The 22,129-nt window shown below is 49.6% G+C and overlaps 1 protein-coding gene across 1 annotated transcript in view; it reads left to right on the top strand.

The window, feature by feature from the left end:
* Positions 1-21,136, top strand: part of LOC147106459 (EF-hand calcium-binding domain-containing protein 6-like) — a 144,463-nt gene extending 123,327 nt beyond the window's left edge. Inside the window, exons 18-19 of the mRNA XM_086009660.1 lie at positions 6,407-6,685; positions 20,403-21,136. Coding sequence (XP_085865786.1) covers positions 6,407-6,685; positions 20,403-20,413 — 290 coding nt within the window. The 3' untranslated portion in view covers positions 20,414-21,136. The remainder of the gene's footprint in view (positions 1-6,406; positions 6,686-20,402) is intronic.
* The last annotated feature ends 993 nt before the right edge of the window (positions 21,137-22,129 follow it).

Genomic DNA, 22,129 nt, shown 5'->3' with positions numbered 1-22,129 from the left:
CCCCTCGAGCCTGCCCCGCCACACGGCCCCTCGAGCCTGCCCCGCCATACGGCCTCTCGAGCCTGCTCCGCCATTCAATAAGATCATGGCTGATCTTCGACCTCAACTCCACTTTCCTGCCCGATCCCCATATCCCTCGATTCCCCTAGAGTCCAAAAATCTATCGCTCTCCGTCTTGAATATACTCAACAACTGAGCCTCCACAGCCCTCTGGGGCAGAGAATTTCAAAGATTCACCGCCCTCTGAGTGAAGAAATTCCTCCTCATCTCGGTCTTAAATGGCCGACCCCTTATCCTGAGACTATGCCCCCTAGTTCTAGACTCTCCATAAGAACATAAGAAATAGGAGCAGGAGTCGGCCATTCGACCCTTCGAACCTGCTCCGCCATTCAATGAGATCATGGCTGATCTTCTGCCTCAGCTCCATTCACCGGCCCTATCGCCATATCCCTTGATGCCCTTACTCGTCAGAAATCTGTCGACTTCTGTTTTGAATATACCCAATGACTGAGCCTCCACAGCCCTCTGGGGTAGAGAATTCCAAAGATTCACCACCCTCTGTGTGAAGAAATTTCTTCTCCTCTCAGTCCTGAATGGCCGACCCTTTATCCTGAGGCTGTGGCCCCTGGTTCTAGACTCCCCAGCCAAGGGAAACATTCTCCCAGCATCCACCCTATCAAGCCCTGTAATAATTTTGTATGCTTCAATGAGATCCCCTCTCATTCTTCTGAATTCAAGAGAATACAGGCCTAGTTTACTCAATCTCTTCTCATACGACAGTCCCGCCATCCCAGGAATCAATCTGGTGAACCTTCGTTGCACTCCCTCTATGGCAAGTATATCCTTCCTTAGGTAAGGAGACCCAAATTGTACACAGTACTCCAGGTGTGGTCCAGCTAGGGGAAACAGCCTCTCAGCATCTACCCTGTCAAACCCTCTAAGCATTTTATACATTTCAATGAGATCCCCTCTCATTCTTCTAAACTCCAGAGAGTATCGGCCCAATCTACTCAATCTCTCCTCATAGGACAGCCCTCTCATCCCAGGAATCACAAACATTAGCTGCTCTTATTTAAAATGAAATACAATTGGTTTGAGCTTTGAGCTGCGGTGGTTTGAGGCTGTATATATGTAGGAAGCAAAGTAGCCTGGCAGCCAACTTCGGAGCCGAGAACTGCAGAGCCAGCAGTCAGGAGCTGCCTTCCTCCATGACACCAGATTAATCGTCATCCTGTTCAACAATGGAGTTATTTTTAACAAAAGCAAAATACTGCGACTGCTGGAATTCTGAAATAGAAACAAGAAGTGCTGGAAACGCTCGGCAGGTCTGGCAGCATCTGTGGAGCGAGAGAGAGAAACAGAGTTAATGGCCGGAATCTTCCGATAAAACAACGGGTGGGTTTGGAGCGTGGGGGGCAGTTACATTCTTAAAAATGTGAATCCCGACCTGATCCCGCCTCCAACCCGCCCATTTCCAGGAGGGAAGGTGGGGAGCGACCAACCCGCTCTCAGAGGGGGGGTTACCTCAATTTAAATATTGTAATGAGGCTGGAAGCCTCTAGTTTCCCGTCCATTTTGTGGTTAACAGCCTGTGGACGGGTTTCACACAATTCGTGTAACCCGGCAGTGAAACCGAGGCGGGGACTGCTGCACCCAGGAGGTCAGTGGCTTTATACCCACCTCCTGGATCCAGGGTCCCTGCCTAACCGACCCCCCGTGATCGGACACCCCCCCACGAGGCCTCCGATCGCATTCCCAGACCTCCCACCCAATAATAATACAATACAAATCGCTTTATTGGCATGATAAGGTACATCTTATGTTGCCAAAGCATCAAAATACATTTATGGTTGAACACATAAACGCGGTTCCATTCATACAGTGTATAAACAGGTATATCCCTGAGTTTATAAATATATTTTCGCCTTGTTTATATATACTCTTGTCTTAGTTTACTGGTTGTCCCTCTGTTCATGGCAAGCTGTAACATAGTGTGCCGCCAGTGTTACACAGCTTCTCTCCTCCCCCAGTAGGAATGGGAGTTTTTGGTTGTCAGTCAGATTTCTGAATTCAGGGCATATTTGTGAGAATTTTTGATAGAAATTCTCTCTGATGCCCTGATATTTTCCACAGGCTGTGAGGAAGTGCATCTCTGTCTCAACTACTCCCTGACTGCAGTGAGAGCATATCCTGTCTTCTCTTGGCAGCCTGGTCTGCCTGTGTCTGCCTTTTTCGATCGCTAGGCTATGTTCGCTAAGTCTGTACCTTGTCAAGGTTCTTCTCAGTTTGTTATCCTTTACCATGGTCAGGTAATCAGCTATGTTGTATTGTCTGTTTAGGGCCAAGTAGCAATTGAGTTTGCTTTGGGTTTTTGTTGTTTCTGCCCAATATGACAGATATTTTTCCTTTTGCTTAGCGACGATTGTGTTGGGTCGAATTCTTTGTGTTACCCTGTCACTGTCCTCCGATCCCCCCCGCGATCCCCGATCCCCCTCCCCAACCCGGGCCAAACCCCATCACCTGCCGATCCTGCAATACCCACCCCGCCACCGATCCTCTCTCTCCGCCCCCCCCCCCTCGATCCCAACACCTCCCACCCCCCAACGATGATGATGAGGCCGGCCACAATCCTCCGAACCCCCCGCGATCCCCGATCCCCCTCCCCAACCTCGGCCACCCCCCATCACCTGCCAATCCGGCAACACCCACCCTGTCTCCTCGATCCTCTCACTCCTCTTGATCGCTGACCCACCCCCCACGCCGATCCTGATCCCCACCCCCCTCCGCGATCCCTCCCCTGGACCGACCTCTCGCAGCTGAGGCCTGCCTGCCCGCAGACAGCCTCTCAAGCTGGCTGGCTGCGGGCGGGAAACAGAGGCCTCACATTCAAATTAGGCCCAGCCTCGGAGTCCCCCCACCCCTAGCCCGTCTCCCCGAACAAAACTCCGGCCAATGTTTCAGGTCGATGACCTTTCATCAGAACTGGAAGCAGTTGGAGATGAACAGCTTTTAATCAAGTCCGGAGCCAGGGAAAGAAAAAAAGGGAGAGAAATCTGTGCTGGGGTGGAAGACAGGAGAGATTAAACGACAAAAGGGATGATGGTGCGAGGCAAGAGGAGATGGTGAAGGGACAAGTAAAGAAACAAAGGATGGGTCTAAAGGAGGAGTGAATGGTTGTAGCAGAATAGCAGAGGGGGAGGGGAGCATGGGAAATCTGGCAAAGTGGAGAGGGTTCCTGTGGCCCAGGACTGTGGTGGATGTAAACCCCCAGGGTCAGCCCGCCCGGTGTTTACCGATAGAGGACCTGACCCCCAGCACCAGCCCACAGCACCCCACCCCCACACCCAGCACCAGCCCACACCAACCCAACCCCACCACCGTAAGAATATAACATAAGAAGCAGGAGCAAGAGTCGGCCATTTGGCCCCTCGAGCCTGCTCCGCCATTCAATATGATCATTGCTGATCTTCGACCTCATCTCCACGTTCCTGCACTAACCCCATATCCCTTAATTTCCTTAATATCCAAGAATCTATCGACCTCGGCATTGAATATACTCAATGACTGAGCCTCCACAGCCCTCTGGGGTAGAGAATTCCAAAGATTCACCACCCTCTGAGTGAAGAAATTTCTCCTCAACTCAGATAAACACTAGAGCCAATTTGCAAGATCTACAAACAGCAATCATGGTGTGGAGATGCCGGAGTTGGACTGGGGTGGACAAATGTAAGAAGTCACACAACACCAGGTTATAGTCCAACAGCTTTATTTGAAATCACAAGCTTTCGGAGCGCTGCTCCTTCTTCAGGTGAAGTGGAGAAATGCATAAAGACACAGCTGATATAGTCAGAGAATCATGTCAGATGTTTACAGGTAACCTTTCCAACTGCCATTTATCACACCTCGGCAGAGAGATAATCACAGCAGTCAAAGGTGTGAATGGTGTCCAAACGGGTCAGTCAGGGAAACATTACATCAAAGAACAATGAGGTGGGGTCACAAGAGGTCAAATATTGCAGATGCTGGGGTCTGTATGAAAAACAAAAAAACAGACAAAAAACATTTTTTTTGGCTGGAAATCACAGCAGGTCCGGCCGCATCTGTGTAGAGAGAACAAGCCAATGTCGACTCGAGTCTGGATGACCCTGCGTCAGGTGGGGTTACATGTAGCGTGACATGAACCCAAGATCTCTGTTGAGGCCGTCCTCATGGGTGCGGAACTTGGCTATCAGTTTCTGCTCGACGATTTTGCGTTGTCGTGTGTCTCGAAGGCCGCCTTGGAGAATGCTTACCCGAAGATCGGAGGCTGAATGTCCTTGACTGCTGAAGTGTTCCCCGACTGGGAGGGAACACTCCTGCCTGGTGATTGTTGCGCGGTGTCCGTTCATCCGTTGTCGCAGTGTCTGCATGGTCTCGCCGATGTACCATGCTCCGGGGCATCCTTTCCTGCAACGTATGAGGTAGACAACGTTGGCCGAGTCACATGAGTATGTACCATGTGCCTGGTGGGTGGTGTCCTCACGTGTGATCATGGTATCTGTGTTGATGATCTGGCATGTCTTGCAGAGGTTGCTGTGGCAGGGTTGTGTGGTGTCGTGGTCGCTGTTCTCCTGAGAGCTGTTGGACTATAACCTGGTGTTGTGTGACTTCTTACATACAAACAGCAAATGAGACAGAATGACCAGTTTCACTGGACACAAGGGAAACCCCGTTCCTCATCAAAGAAGAAAGACTTGCATTTCTATAGCGCCTTTCATGATCTCAGGACCACAGCACTTTACAGCCAATGAAGTACTTTTGAAGTGTAGCCACTGTTTTAATGTGGGAAACGCAACAGCCAATTTGCGCACAGCAAGCTCCCACAAACAGCAATGTGATAATGACCAGATCATCTGTTTTAGTGATGTTGGTTGAGGGATAAATATTGGACCAGTACACCGGGGAGAACTCCCCTGCTCTTCTTTGAAATAGTGCCATGGGATATTTTACGTCCACTTGAGAGAGCAGATGGGGCCTCGGTTTAACGTCACATTTGAAAGGCGGCAACTCCGTCAGTGCAGCGCTCCCTCAGTACTGTCCCTCCGACAGTGCAGCGCTCCCTCAGTACTGCCCCTCCGACAGTCCGGCGCTCCCTCAGTACTGCCCCTCCGACAGTGCAGCGCTCCCTCAGTACTGCCCCTCCGATAGTGCGGCGCTCCCTCAGTACTGCCCCTCCGACAGTGCAGCGCTCCCTCAGTACTGCCCCTCCGACGGTGCGGCGCTCCCTCAGTACTGACCCTCCGACAGTGCGGCGCTCTCTCAGTACTGACCCTCCGACAGTGCAGCGCTTCCTCAGTACTGGCCCTCTGACAGTGCAGCTAACCCTCAGTACTGCCCCTCCGACTGTGCGGTGCTCCCTCAGTACTGCCCCTCCAACAGTGCAGTACTCCCTCAGTACTGCCCCTCTGACAGTGCAGCTCTCCCTCAGTACTGTCCCTCCGACGGTGCGGCGCTCCCTCAGTACTGAGACTCCGACAGTGTGGCGCTCCCTCAGTACTGCCGCTCCAACAGTGCAGCACTCCCTCAGTACTGTCCCTCCGACGGTGCGGCGCTCCCTCAGTACTGAGCCTCCAACAGTGCAGCACTCCCTCAGTACTGCCCCACCGACAGTGCGGCGCTCCCTCAGTACTGCCCCTCCGACAGTGCAGCGCTCCCTCAGTACTGCCCCTCCGACAGTGCGGCGCTCCCTCAGTACTGCCCCTCCGACAGTGCGGCGCTCCCTCAGTACTGCCCCTCCGACAGTGCAGCGCTCCCTCAGTACTGCCCCTCCGACAGTATGGCGCTCCCTCAGTACTGCCCCTCCGACAGTGCAGCGCTCCCTCAGTACTGCCCCTCCGACAGTACGGCGCTCCCTCAGTACTGCCCCTCCGACAGTGCGGCGCTCCCTCAGTACTGTCCCTCCGACAGTGCGGTGCTCCCTCAGTACTGCCCCTCCGACAGTGCAGCACTCCCTCAGTACTGCCCCTCCGACGGTGCGGTGCTCCCTCAGTACTGCCCCTCCGACAGTGCAGCACTCCCTCAGTACTGCCCCTCCGACAGTGCAGCGCTCCCTCAGTACTGCCCCTCCGACAGTGCAGCGCTCCCTCAGTATTGCACCGGGTTTATATGCTAAGTCCTAAAGTGGGACTTGAACCTGCAACTGTTTGACTTGGAGCCAAGAATGGAAGAATATAGAGAGTGCATTTCTGTTACCTTGCAGTATTTCAGAAAGCTAAAACTATTTTAACAAACAAAAACTCGTCCTTCTGTTTCCCCAAAGGATTTTAGTTTCCGATGTCTATGTTTTGGATAAGTTTATCGAGCGACCAAACTTGGCGATGTGTTTTTGTGTCTCTTTTTCTAATCCTTTATTCCAACATTTCCCAAGGTGAAAAAGGCCTGCAGCAAAGCCCCGCCGCCCACATCCTGCATAAACTGCGGCGCGATGTCGTTACACATTGGAGTGAGCTGAAATCTGTCCTGAAGGAGCGAGACCCGCATGGCACAGGGAGAGTGCCATTCAGAGACATCCAGGCACTTTGTATGAGTCTGAAGTGGAATCTGCTGCCAGTCGAGGTTGATAAATTGTGCGCAGCCTACGACCTGGATCAGAACGCAGAGTTTCATTACATTGCCTTTATGAAAACCTACACCAAGAAGGATAAAGGTAAAAACCTTCCAATAGATAAACGAGCAGTCGAATTTATCAAACCTCAATTTGTTATAAATGCCCATTTTCCACCTCTACGCCTCATCCTTGTTTTCATATCCCTCCGTGGCCTCCTCGCCCCTTCCCGATCTCTGTAACCACCTCCAGCCCTACAACCCTCCGAAATCTCTGCGCTCCTACAACTCTGGCCTCTTGCCCATCCCCGATTTTAATCGCTCCACCATTGGCGGCCGTGCCTTCAGCTGCCTGGGCTCCAAGCTCCGGAATTCCCTCCCTAAACCTCTCCGCCTCTCTCTCCTCCTTTAAGACGCTCCTTAAAACCCACCCCTTTGACCAAGCCTGTCCTAATATCTCCTTACGTGGCTCGGTGTCAAATCTTGACTCATTACGCTCCTGTGAAGCGCCTTGGGATGTTTTACTACGTTAACGACGCTAGATAACTACAAGTTGGTGTTGATGCTAAAAAAAAATGAAAAGTTACTCCTATCCTCAAACCCTTTCTGTAGAAACCTGGTCAGAACATCCTGAAATGTGACGGGGTGGTGCTGTCGAGCCAGATCCTGCCCTCACACAACACCCGCTTTGGCCGAGATTAGGTAACACAGGCAAAGGGCAAACTTCTGCCTTCCTGTACGGCTCAGCTGTACGAGTGGTCAGCAGACGGGGAATCCCTTGGAAGAAAATCTGTTTATAATCTTTTTATAATATTATAAATAGTACCATTACTAGAGTGCACGGTAATCAGCGAATGAAAGGATAATCTACAGCATTGATTTATTTTTATCCGTGTGGGTGTCGCCAGTGAGGCCGGCATTTATTGCCCATCCCTAGTCGCACTTGAGAAGGTGGTGGTGAGCCGCCTTCTTAAATGCAACTGAGTGTCTCGCTCGGCCATTTCAGAGGGCCGTTAAGAGTTAACCACATTGCTGTGGGTCTGGAGTCACATATAGGCCAGACCGGGTAAGGACGGCAGATTTCCTTCCCGAAAGGACATTAGTGAACCGGATGGATTTTTACAACAATCTGGTAGTTTCATGGTCACCATTACTGATACTAGCTGTTTATTCCAGATTTATTAAATTAATGCTGGGATTTGAACTCATGTCCCTGGATCATTAAGTCCAGAAACATAACCACTGTGTTACCACACCCAATCCAAATATTGCAAACGTTGGTGAACAACTTGCATTTCTATAGCACCTTTCACAACGTCCCAAAGTGCTTTACAGCCAATGAAGTCTTTTTTCAAGTGTAATCAACTGTTGTAATGTAGGAAATTAATTAGATGCTCGAGTCTCTGGAGTGGGAGTTGAACCCACAACATTCTGACTCAGAGGTGAGAGTGCTGCCCACTGAGCCACGCACAGTGAGGTGACGAAACCACCTTACTGTAGCATTATTGGGAAGGGATGTTAACCTTCTTTTGCCTCATTAAACATCCTGCATAACTCAGCTTCTTAAAATGTCGAGGCTCCTTCGAACTTCAGGACCTCGGCGCTGGTAATTGTCTGGGAGCTGTTTATGTTCCGGGCTTCCAGTATCTTGTTTGCCCATCGATTACATAGGATATACGTCACAGAAACAGGCCATTCGGCCCAACCAGTCCATGCCGGCGTTTATACTCCACTCGAGCCTCCTCCCGTCTTTCCTCATCTAAATCTATCAACATAACCCTCGATTCCCTTCTCCCTCATATGTTTGTCCAGCCTCCCCTTAAATGTATCGATACTATTCGCTTCAACCACTCCCTGTGGTAGCGAGTTCCACATTCTCACCACTCTCTGGGTAGAGAAGTTTCTTCTGAATTCCCAAATGGATTTCTTGGTGACTATCTTATATATTACATAAGAACATAAGAAATAGGAGCAGGAATAGGCCACTTGGCCCCTCGAGCCTGCTCCGCCATTCAATAAGATCATGGCTGATCTTGGGCTCAAAGCCACTTCCCCGCCCGCTCCTCATAACCCTTCACTCCCTTATCTTGCAAAAATGTGTCTATCTCCACCTTAAATGTATTTAATGGCCCAGCCTCCACAGCTCTCTGGGGCAGAGAATTCCACAGATTTACGACCCTCTGAGAGAAGAAATTCCTCCTCATCTCAGTTCTAAAAGGGCGACCCTTTATTCTGAAACTATGCCCCCGAGTTCTAGATTTCCCCACGAGGGGAAACATCCTCTCTGCATCTACCCTGTCGAGCCCCCTCAGTATCTTATGGGGGAAAGATTCAGTTGTTTGTGCCTCCCGTTAGCGCCTTAAGAGGGCGCTAATGGGACGCAAAGCAACTAGCGCCCGGGCGCAGCGATGTTTGCACCGCTTGCGAAATTAACTGGACATTTTGCAGCAGCGCTAAACACTACCGCCACGATCTCCTGCGCCGGCAGATCGTGACGTCAGTCGAGTGCGCAACGCCCCGGTAGCGCCCCGGAATGGATATTGAGTGGCGCCCCCTGCCTTACCACCTGCCACTAGCAACGACCGGTTGAGGGGAGCGTTTTGCAGTCGGGAAGGGACTGGGGGAGCGCTATTTAAAGGCGACCGCTTCCTGCCTTTTTTTGTTGGTGACATTTTTGCACCACGCATTCTGAGAGTCATAGAGTCATAGAGTTTTACAGCACAGAAAGAGGCCCTTCGGCCCATCGTGTCTGCGCCGCCCATCCATCCCTGTCCAGTCTAATCCCATTTTCCAGCATTTGGTCCATAGCCTTGTATGCAATGGCATTTCAAGTGCTCATCCAAATGCTTCTTGAATGTTGTGAGGGTTCCTGCCTCCACCACCCTTTCAGGCATTGAGTTCCACATTCCAACCACCCTCTGGGTGAAAAAGTTCCTCCTCAAATCCCCTCTAAATCTCCTGCCCCTTACCCTGAATCTATGCCCCCTTGTTATTGACCCCCCCACTAAGGGGAAAAGTTCCTCTTTATCTACCCTATCTATGCCCCTCATTATTTTGTACACCTCAATCAGGTCCCCCCTCAGCCTTCTCTGCTCCAAGGAAAACAACTCCAGCCTGTCCAGCCTCTCTTCATAGCTGAGGCGCTCCATCCCAGGTAACATCCTGGTGAATCTTCTCTGCACCCTCTCCAAAGCAATCACATCCTTCCTATAGTGAGGCGACCAGAACTGCACACAGTACTCCAGCTGTGGCCTCACCAGCGTTTTGTACAGCTCCATCATAACCTCCCTGCTCTTATATTCTATGCCTCGGCTAATGAAGGCAAGTATCCCATATGCCTTTTTAACCACCTTATCTACCTGCTCCGCTGCCTTCAGGGATCTATGTACATGTACACCAAGGTCCCTCTGACCCTCTGTACTTCCTAGGGTCCTACCACTCATTGTGTATTCCCTTGCCTTATTTGTCCGTCCAAAATGCATCACCTCGCACTTTTCAGGGTTAAATTCCATTTGCCACTTTTCCGCCCATCTGACCAACCCGTTTATATCGTCCTGTAGCCGGAGGCTTTCCTCCTCGCAGTTTACCACCCCACCAATTTTCGTGTCATCTGCGAACTTACTGATCATACCTTTTACATTTTCATCCAAATCATTTATGTAGATCACAAACAATAAGGGACCCAGCACCGATCCCTGAGGTACCCCACTGGACACAGGCTTCCAGTCACAAAAGCAACCTTCGACCATCACCCTCTGCCTCCTGCCACTCAGCCAGTTTAGGATCCAACGCGCCAAGGCACCCTGGATCCCATGGGCTCTTACCTTCTTGACCAGTCTCCTATGCGGGACTTTGTCAAAAGCTTGACTGAAGTCCATGTACACCACATCCACAGCATTTCCCTCATCCACCCCACTAGTCACCCCCTCGAAAAATTCGATCAGATTTGTTAGACATGATTTACCCTTAACAAAGCCATGCTGACTATCCCCGATTAATCCTTGCCTCTCCAAGTGGAGATTAATTTTGTCCCTCAGAATTTTTTCCAATAATTTCCCCACCACAGATGTTAGGCTCACTGGCCTGTAATTCCCTGGTTTATCCCTGCTACCCTTCTTGAATAATGGTACTACGTTAGCTGTTCTCCAGTCCTCTGGTACATCCCCTGTGGCCAGAGAGGTTCTGAAAATTAGTGTCAGAGCCCCTGCAATCTCCTCCCTTGCCTCCCACAGCAGCCTGGGATACATCTCGTCCGGGCCTGGGGATTTATCCACTTTTTGGCCCGCTAAAACCGCTAGCACCTCCTCCCTCTCGATGCTAATATGTTCAAGTATGTCACAGTCCCCTTGCCCGATTTCTATGTCTGCATCGTCTTTCTCCATAGTGAACACAGATGCAAAAAATTCATTTAAAACCCCGCCTACATCCTCTGGCTCTACACACAGATTGCCACTTTGGTCCCTAATGGGCCCTACCCTTTCCCTGGTTATCCTCTTGCCCTTAAGAGAGAGAGAGAGAGACTTCTGGAGAAATTCAACGCTGTGTGAAGGAGTTTTGGGTACTAAGCAGCACTTTGCAGGTTCATTTTGATTTGCCCTTCCTTGTATTGATTCAGAAGAGACTATGGGGGCTGCACTCTGAGCTCTTTCCCTGGGCCTCTCCATTGTTCTTTCCAGCAGATTTGATGTCCAGGTCTCTCCAGGCTGAGATTCAAGGCTGCAATGAGCAGGGTGTGGATGGAGAGCAAGACTGACCCTCCCCTTTAAGAACTGGCCGGCGCCAGTGTGTCTGTGTTCCATTGCTGACTGACATCACATGAGCTTCGCCAGCGCTCTGAGGTAGCGCCTCGCTCCTTGGCGTTAGTGCCTTAAGGTAGGTGTGAAGCGCCTGATTTAGCGCTCCAATCACCTCCAGAGGTGGTAAAAGCCAAGTTTGCCACCGGAGGCAATAATTAGCGCCAGGCGCTAACCTTTGCGCACTGCTGATAATGGCGCCCCAAACGGGGCGATACTGAATTTTTCCCCCTATATGTTTCGATACGATCACCTCTCATTCTTCTAAATTCCAATGAGTATAGGCCCAGCCTGCTCAACCTTTCCTCATAAATCAAACCCCTCATCTCTGAAATTAACCCAGTGAATCGTCTCTGAACTGCCTCCAATGCAAGTATATCCTTCCTTAAATAAGGAGACTAAAACTGTACGCAGTACTCCAGGTGTGGTCTCACCAATACCCTGTACAGTTGTAGCAGGACTTCCCTGCTTTTATACTCCAACCCCCTTAAAATAAAGGCCAACATTCCATTTGCCTTTTTGATTACTTGCTGTACCTGCATGCTAACTTTTTGTGTTTCACGCACAAGGACCCCCAGGTCCCTCTGAACTGTAGCATTTTGTAATCTCCATTTAAATAATAGTTTGCTTTTTTATTTTTCCTGCCAAAGTGGATAACCTCGCACATTCCCACATTATACTCCATCTGCCAAATGTTTTCCCACTCACTTAGCCTGTCTATATCCCTTTGCAGGTTCTTTGAGTCCTCTGCACAACTTGCTTTCCCACCCATCTTTGTGTCATCCGCAAACTTGGCTACATTACACTCGATCCCTTCATCCAAGTCATTAATGTAGATTGTAAATAGTTGAGGCCCCAGCACCGATCCCTGTGGCACCCCACTAGTTACCGTTTGCCAATCAGAAAATGACCCATTTATCCCGACTCTCTGCTTTCTGTTAGTTAGTCAATTCTCCATCCATGCTAATATATTACTCCCAATTCCGTGAGCTCTTATCTTATGCAGTAACCTTTTATGTGACACCTTATCGAATGCCTTCTGGAAATCCAAATACACGACATCTACTGGCTCACCCTTGTCCACCCTGCTTGTTACCTCCTCAAAGAACTCCAGCAAATTTGTTAAACATGATTTCCCTTTCCTAAAACCACACTGACTCTGTTTGACTGCAGTATGTTTTTCTAAATGCCCTGCTACTGCTTCCTTAATGAAGGACTCCAGCATTTTCCCAACGACAGATGTTAGGCTAACTAGTCTATAGTTTCCTGCTTTCTGTCTCCCTCCTTTCTTAAATAGGGGTGTTACATTAGCGGTTTTCCAATCCGCTGGGACCTCTCCAGAGGCCAGGGAATTTTGGTATATTGTAACCAATGCATCCACTATCTCTGCAGCCACTTCTTTTAAGACCCTGGTGTTATAAATCTCATCATTCATCAAGAAACTACTCATGAAATAACGCTGGACGGCCAGCTGGTGGCGCCATCCAAGGAGTATAAATACTCGGGTGTGGGCCCAGCTTGCCAGGGACATTTTGTAAGACAAGGAGCTAGTGAAGTACAACTAGACCTCCATGTTCTGAAACAAGTTGATTAAAGCCTTGCTTTATACTCAAGCCAAGGGCGTAGTGAGTTTTATTATGTCACCTGGGATGCAGGCCATCTGGTCCAGGGAACTTGTCGTCTTTTAGTCCCATTATTTTACCGAGTACTATTTCCTTAGTGATAGTGATTGTCTTTAGTTCCCCACTCCCTGTGGCCCCTTGATTATCCATTATTGGGATGTTGTTAGTGTCTCTACAGTGAAGACAGATGCAAAATATTTGTTCCCCGTTCCCCATTATTAATTCCCCAGTCTCATCCTCTAAGGGACCAACGTTTACTTTAGCTACCCTCTTCCTTTTTATATACCTGTAGAAGCTCTTTCTATCTGTTTTAATGTTTCTTGCCAGCTTACTCTCATAATTCATCTTCTCTCTCTTTATTATATTTTTTAGTCATCCTTTGCTTGGTTTTTTAAATTTCCCAATCCTCTGGTCTCCCACCAATTTTGGCAACATTGTATGCCTTCGTTTTCAATTTGTTACCATCCTTTACTTCCTTAGTTAGCCACGGATGGTGCTCCCTTCTCTTAAAATCTTTCTTTCTCAATGGAATATATTTTTGTTGAGAGTTATGAAATATCTCCTTAAATGTCCGCCACTGCATTTCAACTTTTTTACCCTTTAATTTGTTTTTCCAGTCCACTTTAGCCAGTTCTGCCCTCATGCCATTAATAGAAACATAGAAACATAGAAGATAGGAGCAGGCCATTCGGCCCCTCAAGCCTGTTCCGCCATTTAATGAGATCATGGCTGATCATCCAAATTCAGTACCCTGTCCGTGCTTTCTCCCTATATCCCTTGATCCCTTTAGCCTTAAGCAATATATCCAACTCCTTCTTGAATATAGTTAATGAATTGGCCTCAACTGCCCTGTGTGGTAGAGAATTCCACAGGTTCACCACTCTCTGGGTGAAGAAATTCCTCCTCATCTCAGTCCTAAATGGCTTACCCCTTATCCTTAGACTGTGGCCCCTGGTTCTGGACTCCCCCGCCATCGGGAACATCCTTCCTGCATCTAGTCTGTCTAGTCCTGTTAGAATTTTATAAGTTTCAATGAGATCTCCTCTCATTCTTCTAAACTCTAGCCTAATCGACCCAATCGCTCCTCATACGTCATTCCTGCCATCCCAGGTATCAGTCTGGTGAATCTTCGCTGCACTCATGAATCATGGCAAGAACATCCTTCCTCAGATAAGGTGACCAAAACTGCACACAATACTCAAGGTGTGGTCTCACCAAGGCCCTGTACAACTGCAGCAAGACATCCTTGTTCTTGTACTCGAACCCTCTCGCTATGAAGGCCAACACACCATTTGCCTTCTTAACCGCCTGCTGCACCTGTATGCTTACCTTCAGTGACTGGTGCACAAGGACACCCAGATCTCGTTGCACTTCCCCTTTTCCCAATCTATTGCCGTTCAGATAATAATCTGTCTAATTATAATTGCCTTTGTGTAACATCAGGACACTGGTTTGGGATACAACTTTCTCACCCTCCAACTGAATTTGAAATTCAACCATGCTATGATCACTCTTTCCTAGAGGATCCTTTACTATAAGATCATTTATTAATTCTGTCTCATTACATAGTCCCAGATCCAAGATAGCCTGCTCCCTGGTTGGTTCCAAAACATACTGTTCTAGGAAACCATCCCGGATGCACACTATGAACTCCTCCTCCAGGCTACCATGGCCAATTTGATTTGTCCAATCAATATGGAGATTAAAATCACCCATGATTATTACCGTACCTTTTTTACAGGCCTCCATTATTTGTTGATTTATACTCTGTCCAACAGCATTGCTACTGTTCGGGGGCCTGTAGACTACGCCCACCAGAGACTTTTTCCCTTTATTATTTTTTATCTCCACCCAAACCGATTCTACATCTTGATCTTCTGATCCAATATCACTTCTCACCACAGCACTGATCCCATCCTTTACCAACAAAGCTATCCCACCTCCCTTTCCTTTCTGTCTGTCCTTCCGAATTTGTCAAATACCCCGGAATATTCAGTTCCCAGCCCTGGTCGCCTTGCAACCACGTCTCTGTAATGGCGATCAGATCATACCCATTTGTATCGATTTGTGCCGTCAACTCATCTATCTTGTTACGAATGCTGCGTGCATTCAGATATAGAGCTTTTAACTTTGTCTTTTTACCATTTTTCCTTGTTTTGGCCCCATTTTCTGTTACACTCTTATTTTTAAACATTCTGTCCCTTCCTATCACACTCTGGTTATTATTTCCCCATCTCTATCCTGTTCTATTGCTTTCTCATTTCTCATTGACTTTTTATTTTCACGCTCGCCTGAATCCTCCCCCCCACTATTTAGTTTAAAGCCCTCTCTACAGCCCTAGTTATTCAATTCGCCAGGACTCTAGCCCCAGCATGGTTCAAGTGAAGCCCGTCCAAATGGAACAGCTCCCTCTTATCCCAGTACTGGTGCCAATGCCCCACAAATCGAAACCCATTTCTCCCACACCAGTCTTTGAGTCACTCATTCATTTCTCTGATCTTATTGACCCTATGCAAATTCGCTCGTGGCTCAGGTAGTAATCCAGAGATTATTACCTTTGCGGTTCTGCTTTTTAATTTAGCCCCTAACTGCTCATACTCTCTCAGCAGATCCTCTTTCTTTGTCCTACCTATGCCATTGGTGCCTATGTGGACCATGACAACTGGATCCTCCCCCTCCCACTCCAAGTTTATCTCCAGCCCAGAGGAGATGTCCTTAACCCTGGCACCGGGCAGGCAACACAGCCTTCGGGACTCACGCTCTCGGCTGCAGAGAACAGTATAAGAACATAAGAACATAAGAAATAGGAGCAGGAGTAGGCCAATCGGCCCCTCGAGCCTGCTCCGCCATTCAATAAGATCATGGCTGATCTGATCCTAACCGCCAATCTACTATCACAGAACCATCTCCTGAATATAACAGTATTAGACACACGAAATAGGAGCAGGATCAGGCTACATGGCCCCTGGGCCGGCTCCGCTACCCACAGGGCCATGCCTGATACGAACCTAGACTCATGTCCAAATTCCTGCCCGCTCCCCATAACCCTTAATTCCCTTTACTTCTAGGAAACTGTCTATTTCTGTTTTAAATTTATGTAATGATGTAGCTTCTACAGCTTTTTGGGGCAGCATATTCCATGGACCTACCACCCTCTGAGTGAAGTAGTTCCTCCTCATCTCAGTTTTGAAAGAGCAGCCCCTTATTCTAAGACTATGCCCACTAGTTCTAGTTTCACCCATCATCGGGAACATCCTCCGCGCATCCACCTGATCCAACCCCTTCACAATCTTATATGTTTCAATAAGATCGCCTCTCATTCTTCTGAACTCCAATGAGTAGAGTCCCAATCTACTCAACCTCTCCTCATATGTCCATCCCCTCATCCCCGGGATTAACCGAGTGAACCTTCTTTGTACTGACTCAAGAGCAAGTATGTCCTTTCTTAAGTATGGACACCAAAACTGTACGCAGTATTCCAGGTGCGGTCTCACCAATACCTTGTACAACTGAAGTAATACCTCCCTATTTTTATATTCTATCACCCTAGCAATGAAAGCCAACATTCCATTGGCCTTCTTAATCACTTGCTGCACCTGCATACTAACCTTTTGAGTTTCGTGCACCAGGACCCCCAGATCCCTTTGTACTTCAGTACTTTCCAGTTTCTTGCCATTAAGATAATAACTTGCTCTACGATTTTTCCTGCCAAAGTGCATAACCTCACACTTTCCAGTATTGTATTCCATCTGCCAAATCTCTGCCCACTTACTTATTAGCCTGTCTATGTCCCCTTGCAGGTTTTTTATGTCCTCCTCACTCACTACTTTCCCTCCCATCTTAGTATCATCTGCAAACTTTGATATGTTACACTCGGTCCCCTCCTCCAAATCGTTAATATAGATTGTAAAGAGTTGGGGACCCAGCACTGACCCCTGCGGAACACCACTAGTTACTGATTGCCAGTCTGAGAATGAACCATTTATCCCAACTCTCTGCCTTCTGTTAGATAGCCAATCCTCTATCCATGCCAGAATATTACCCCCAATCCCGTGATTTTTTATCTTAAGCAATAATCTTTTGTGTGGCACCTTGTCAAATGCCTTCTGGAAGTCTAAATACACTACGTCCACTGGTTCCCCTTTATCCACCCTATATGTTACTTCCTCAAAGCACTCCAGCAAATTTGTCAAACATGACTTCCCCTTCATAAAACCATGCTGACTTTGTCCTATTAAATTATGATTATCCAAATGTCCTGTTACTGTCTCCTTAATAATGGACTCCAAAATTTTACCTACCACAGATGTTAGGCTAACCGGTCTATAGTTTCCAGTCTTCTGTCTACTGCCCTTTTTAAATAAGGTGTTACATTAGCAGTTTTCCAGTCTGCCGGGACCTTTGCCGAGTCCAGGGAGTTTTGGAAAATTATTACCAATGCATCCACAATCCCTACCGCCACTTCCCTCAAGACCCTAGGATGTAAGCCATCAGGTCCAGGTGATTTATCCGCCTTGAGTCCCATTATTTTACCGAGTACCACTTCCTTAGTGATTTTGATCGTGTTTAGCTCCTCCCCCCCCCTTTAGCCCCCTGCTTGTCCAGTGTTGGGATATTCTTAGTGTCTTCTACTGTAAAGACTGATATAAAATACTCAGTGTTTTTGCCATCTCCATATTTCCCACTATTAATTTCCCGGTCTCATCCTCTAAGGGACCAACATTTACTTTAGCCACCCTTTTTCTTTTTATATAACTATAAAAACTCTTACTATCTGTTTTTATATTTTTTGCTAATTTAGTTTCATAATCTATCTTCCCTTTCTTAATCAACCTTTTTGTTATTTTTTGCTGTCTTTTAAAGTTTTCCCAATCCTCTATCCTCCCACTAGATTTGGCTACCTTATATGCCTTTGTTTTTAGTCGAATACTATCCTTAATTTCTTTACTTAGCCATGGGTGGCAGTCTTTTCTTTTACACCCTTTTCTTCTCAGTGGAATATATTTTTTTTGGAAGTTGTAAAATAACTCCTTAAATATACACCACTGATCATGTATCGTCTTACCCTTTAATCTATTTTCCCAATCCACTCTACTCAATTCCGCTGTCATACCTTCATAGTCTCCTTTATTCAAGCTTAGCACGCTTGTTTGAGATCCAACCTTCTCACCCTCTAATTGAATATGGAATTCAACCATGTTATGGTCACTCAATCCAAGGGGATCCTTTACTAGGACATTTTAAATTAATCCTGTCTCGTTACACAGGACCAGATCTAAGGTTGCTTTCCCCCTGGTCGGTTCAGTTACATACTGCTCAAGAAACCCATCCCTAATACACTCAATGAACTCATCCTCAAGGCAGCCCTGCCCAATTTGATTTGTCCAATTAATATGATGGAGAGAACCCCCCCCTGCTTCGAAACAGTACTGTGGGATCTTTTAATTCCACCCAAGAGGGCAGACGGGGCCTCGGTTGAACGTCTCATCCAAAAGACAGCCCCTCCGACAGTGCAGTGCTCCCTCAGTACTGCCCCTCCGACAGTGCGGCGCTCCCTCAGTACTGCCCCTCCGACAGTGCGGCGCTCCCTCAGTACTGCCCCTCTGACAGTGCAGCGCTCCCTCAGTACTGCCCCTCAGACAGTGCAGCACTCCCTCAGTACCGCCCCTCCGAAAGTGCGGCGCTCCCTCGGTACTGCCCCTCCGACAGTGCGGCGCTCCCTCGGTACAGCCCCCCCGACAGTGCAGCGCTCCCTCAGTACTGCCCCTCTGACAGTGCGATGCTCCCTCAGTACTGCCCCTCCGACAGTGCGATGCTCCCTCAGTACTGCCCCTCCGACAGTGCGGCGCTCCCTCAGTACTGCCCCTCCGACAGTGCGGCGCTCCCTCAGTACTGCCCCTCCGACAGTGCGATGCTCCCTCAGTACTGCCCCTCCGACAGTGCGATGCTCCCTCAGTACTGCCCCTCCGACAGTGCGATGCTCCCTCAGTACTGCCCCTCCGACAGTGCGGCGCTCCCTCAGTACTGCCCCTCCGACAGTGCGATGCTCCCTCAGTACTGCCCCTCCGACAGTGCAGCGCTCCCTCAGTACTGCCCCTCAGACAGTGCAGCGCTCCCTCAGTACTGCCCCTCTGACAGTGCGATGCTCCCTCGGTACTGCCCCTCCGACAGTGCGGCGCTCCCTCAGTACTGCCCCTCCGACAGTGCGATGCTCCCTCGGTACTGCCCCTCCGACAGTGCAGCACTCCCTCAGTACTGCCCCTCCGACAGTGCGATGCTCCCTCGGTACTGCCCCTCCGACAGTGCGGCGCTCCCTCAGTACTGCCCCTCCGACAGTGCGATGCTCCCTCGGTACTGCCCCTCCGACAGTGCGGCGCTCCCTCGGTACAGCCCCCCCGACAGTGCAGCGCTCCCTCAGTACTGCCCCTCTGACAGTGCGATGCTCCCTCAGTACTGCCCCTCCGACAGTGCGGCGCTCCCTCAGTACTGCCCCTCCGACAGTGCGGCGCTCCCTCAGTACTGCCCCTCCGACAGTGCGGCGCTCCCTCAGTACTGCCCCTCCGACAGTGCGATGCTCCCTCAGTACTGCCCCTCCGACAGTGCGATGCTCCCTCAGTACTGCCCCTCCGACAGTGCGATGCTCCCTCAGTACTGCCCCTCCGACAGTGCGGCGCTCCCTCAGTACTGCCCCTCCGACAGTGCGATGCTCCCTCAGTACTGCCCCTCCGACAGTGCAGCGCTCCCTCAGTACTGCCCCTCAGACAGTGCAGCGCTCCCTCAGTACTGCCCCTCTGACAGTGCGATGCTCCCTCGGTACTGCCCCTCCGACAGTGCGGCGCTCCCTCAGTACTGCCCCTCCGACAGTGCGATGCTCCCTCGGTACTGCCCCTCCGACAGTGCAGCGCTCCCTCAGTACTGCCCCTCCGACAGTGCAGCACTCCCTCAGTACTGCCCCTCCGACAGTGCGATGCTCCCTCGGTACTGCCCCTCCGACAGTGCAGCGCTCCCTCAGTACTGCCCCTCCGACAGTGCAGCACTCCCTCAGTACTGCCCCTCCGACAGTGCGATGCTCCCTCGGTACTGCCCCTCCGACAGTGCAGCGCTCCCTCAGTACTGCCCCTCCGACAGTGCAGCACTCCCTCAGTACTGCCCCTCCGACAGTGCGATGCTCCCTCAGCACTGCCCCTCCGACAGTGCGGCGCTCCCTCAGTACTGCACTGGAGTGTCGGCCTAGATTTTTGTGCTCAAGTCTTTGGAGTGGGACTTGAAGCCACGACCTTCTAGGTGAGAGGTGAGAGTGATACCCACTGAACCACGGCTAACACCTTAACGAAAATGTTAAAATGTAAAAACACATTCCAATATATGCAATGTTACTATATGTTTTTTTATATTATGATTGCAGGGGTGGTCTAGTGGTAAAGCAGCCAATATTATATCAACACACCACAATGGTGCATGATGACATTCAGAAACAGCATTAGGAGACTGACGGATCTCAGCCAGCCACTCATCAATATAGACCAGGAGATGAATCGAAGCCTGGCCTGAGGGTTTCAAACAACCTTTCCGAATCCATGTGCCAAGTTTATTCTTGTAAACATCGCGGCATTCATTTTTAAGTTCAGTAGTTCTTAAGTTGGTGTGTTTTCAATTTTTTTTTTTAGGGCAAGGGTGTCCAAACTACAGCTCATAGGCCAATGTGTGACCCTCCCCCTCGCCCAACACCCCTCCCCCTTCCCCGCTCACCCCCCTTCCCCGCTCACCCCTCCCCGCTCACCCCTCCCCGCTCACCCCTCCCCGCTCACCCCTCCCCCTCACCCATCACCCCTCCCCCTTCCCCGCTCACCCCCGCTCACCCCTCCCCCTCGCCCATCACCCCTCCCCCTTCCCCGCTCACCCCCCTTCCCCGCTCACCCCTCCCCTTTCCCCACTCACCCCTCCCCCGCTCACCCCTCCCCTCCCACCCTTCCCCGCTCACCCCTCCCCTCCCACCCTTCCCCGCTCACCCCTCCCCTCCCCTCCCTCCCCACTCACCCCTCCCCCCCCGATTCCCCGCTCTCCTCCCACACCCCTCCTCCCCCGTCACTCCCTTCCCCCTCCACCCCCTCCCTCCCTTCCCCCTCCCTCCCTTCCCCCTCTTCCCCATCCCTCCCTTCCCCCTCTCCCTCCCCCCCTCTTCCCCATCCCTCCCTTCCCCCTCTCCCTCCCCCCTCTCTCCTCACCTCTCCTCTATCACCCCTCCCCCCCCCCCAAAGCCCTGGTACTTTGGCCCGCGATCCCAGACTCTGTCCGTGTGTGGATTTCATGGTCTGTTGGCCGTGTTGCTGCCTCATTGGTGGATATATCTCTGCACCAAGGTCCGTGAGGATCAGTTAGCGGAGATACCCGTCCATTAATGAGGTCCAGGGTATATGCTGTGTGTGTGGCCCGAATACTCTGGGCTACTAGTTTATACAGATGCGCAGGATTGGACATCCCTCGATTGGATATTATTAGATATAGAACACTTTACCACAGGAGGCTACTGAGGAAGAGACTGTAACATCATTTAAAAAGGTTAAGTATTTGAAAAGGAAGAATATACAGTAAAAGGATATGGGGAAAAGGGGATGTAAATGGGGTTCGAGTAGATAGCTCCAGTTGAAGGGCTAGCACTGACACAGGCACAACAGGCTAAATGGCCTCCTTCGGTGCTTTTTCTAGGATTTCTGTGATTTGAAGATTGACACCAACTTCATTAAATATTTACAAACATTTTCTCCATGACTTACATTTTATTTGTAATACGAAAGGACATTACAGAGTGCTGAGTTTTTATTCCATTTTCATTCACCTGCTGAGACAAGACTTAAGGCTAAAGGGATCAAGGGATATGGGGAGAAAGCAGGGACAGGGCACTGAATTTGGATGATCAGCCATGATCGCATTGAATGGCGGAACAGGCTCGAGGGGCCGAATGGCCTACTCCTGCTCCTATCTTCTATGTTTCTATGTAAGACCTCAGCAACATAACTATACTCGCCTGAGTTATTGAGGCTAACTCAGTCTAGCTCCACAAAGGCTATATTTTAAACAGTAAATAGTCTCAATTTGAACATCATGACTCACAACAACAACTTGTATTTATAT

The sequence above is a fragment of the Somniosus microcephalus genome, chromosome 16 (assembly GCF_052327205.1).
Source record: "Somniosus microcephalus isolate GS21.2 chromosome 16, FLI_Smic_1.0, whole genome shotgun sequence".
Lineage (NCBI taxonomy): Eukaryota > Metazoa > Chordata > Chondrichthyes > Squaliformes > Somniosidae > Somniosus > Somniosus microcephalus.
The sequence above is the reverse complement of the archived record's forward strand: the minus strand, read 5'-3'. Positions and strand labels throughout refer to the sequence as shown.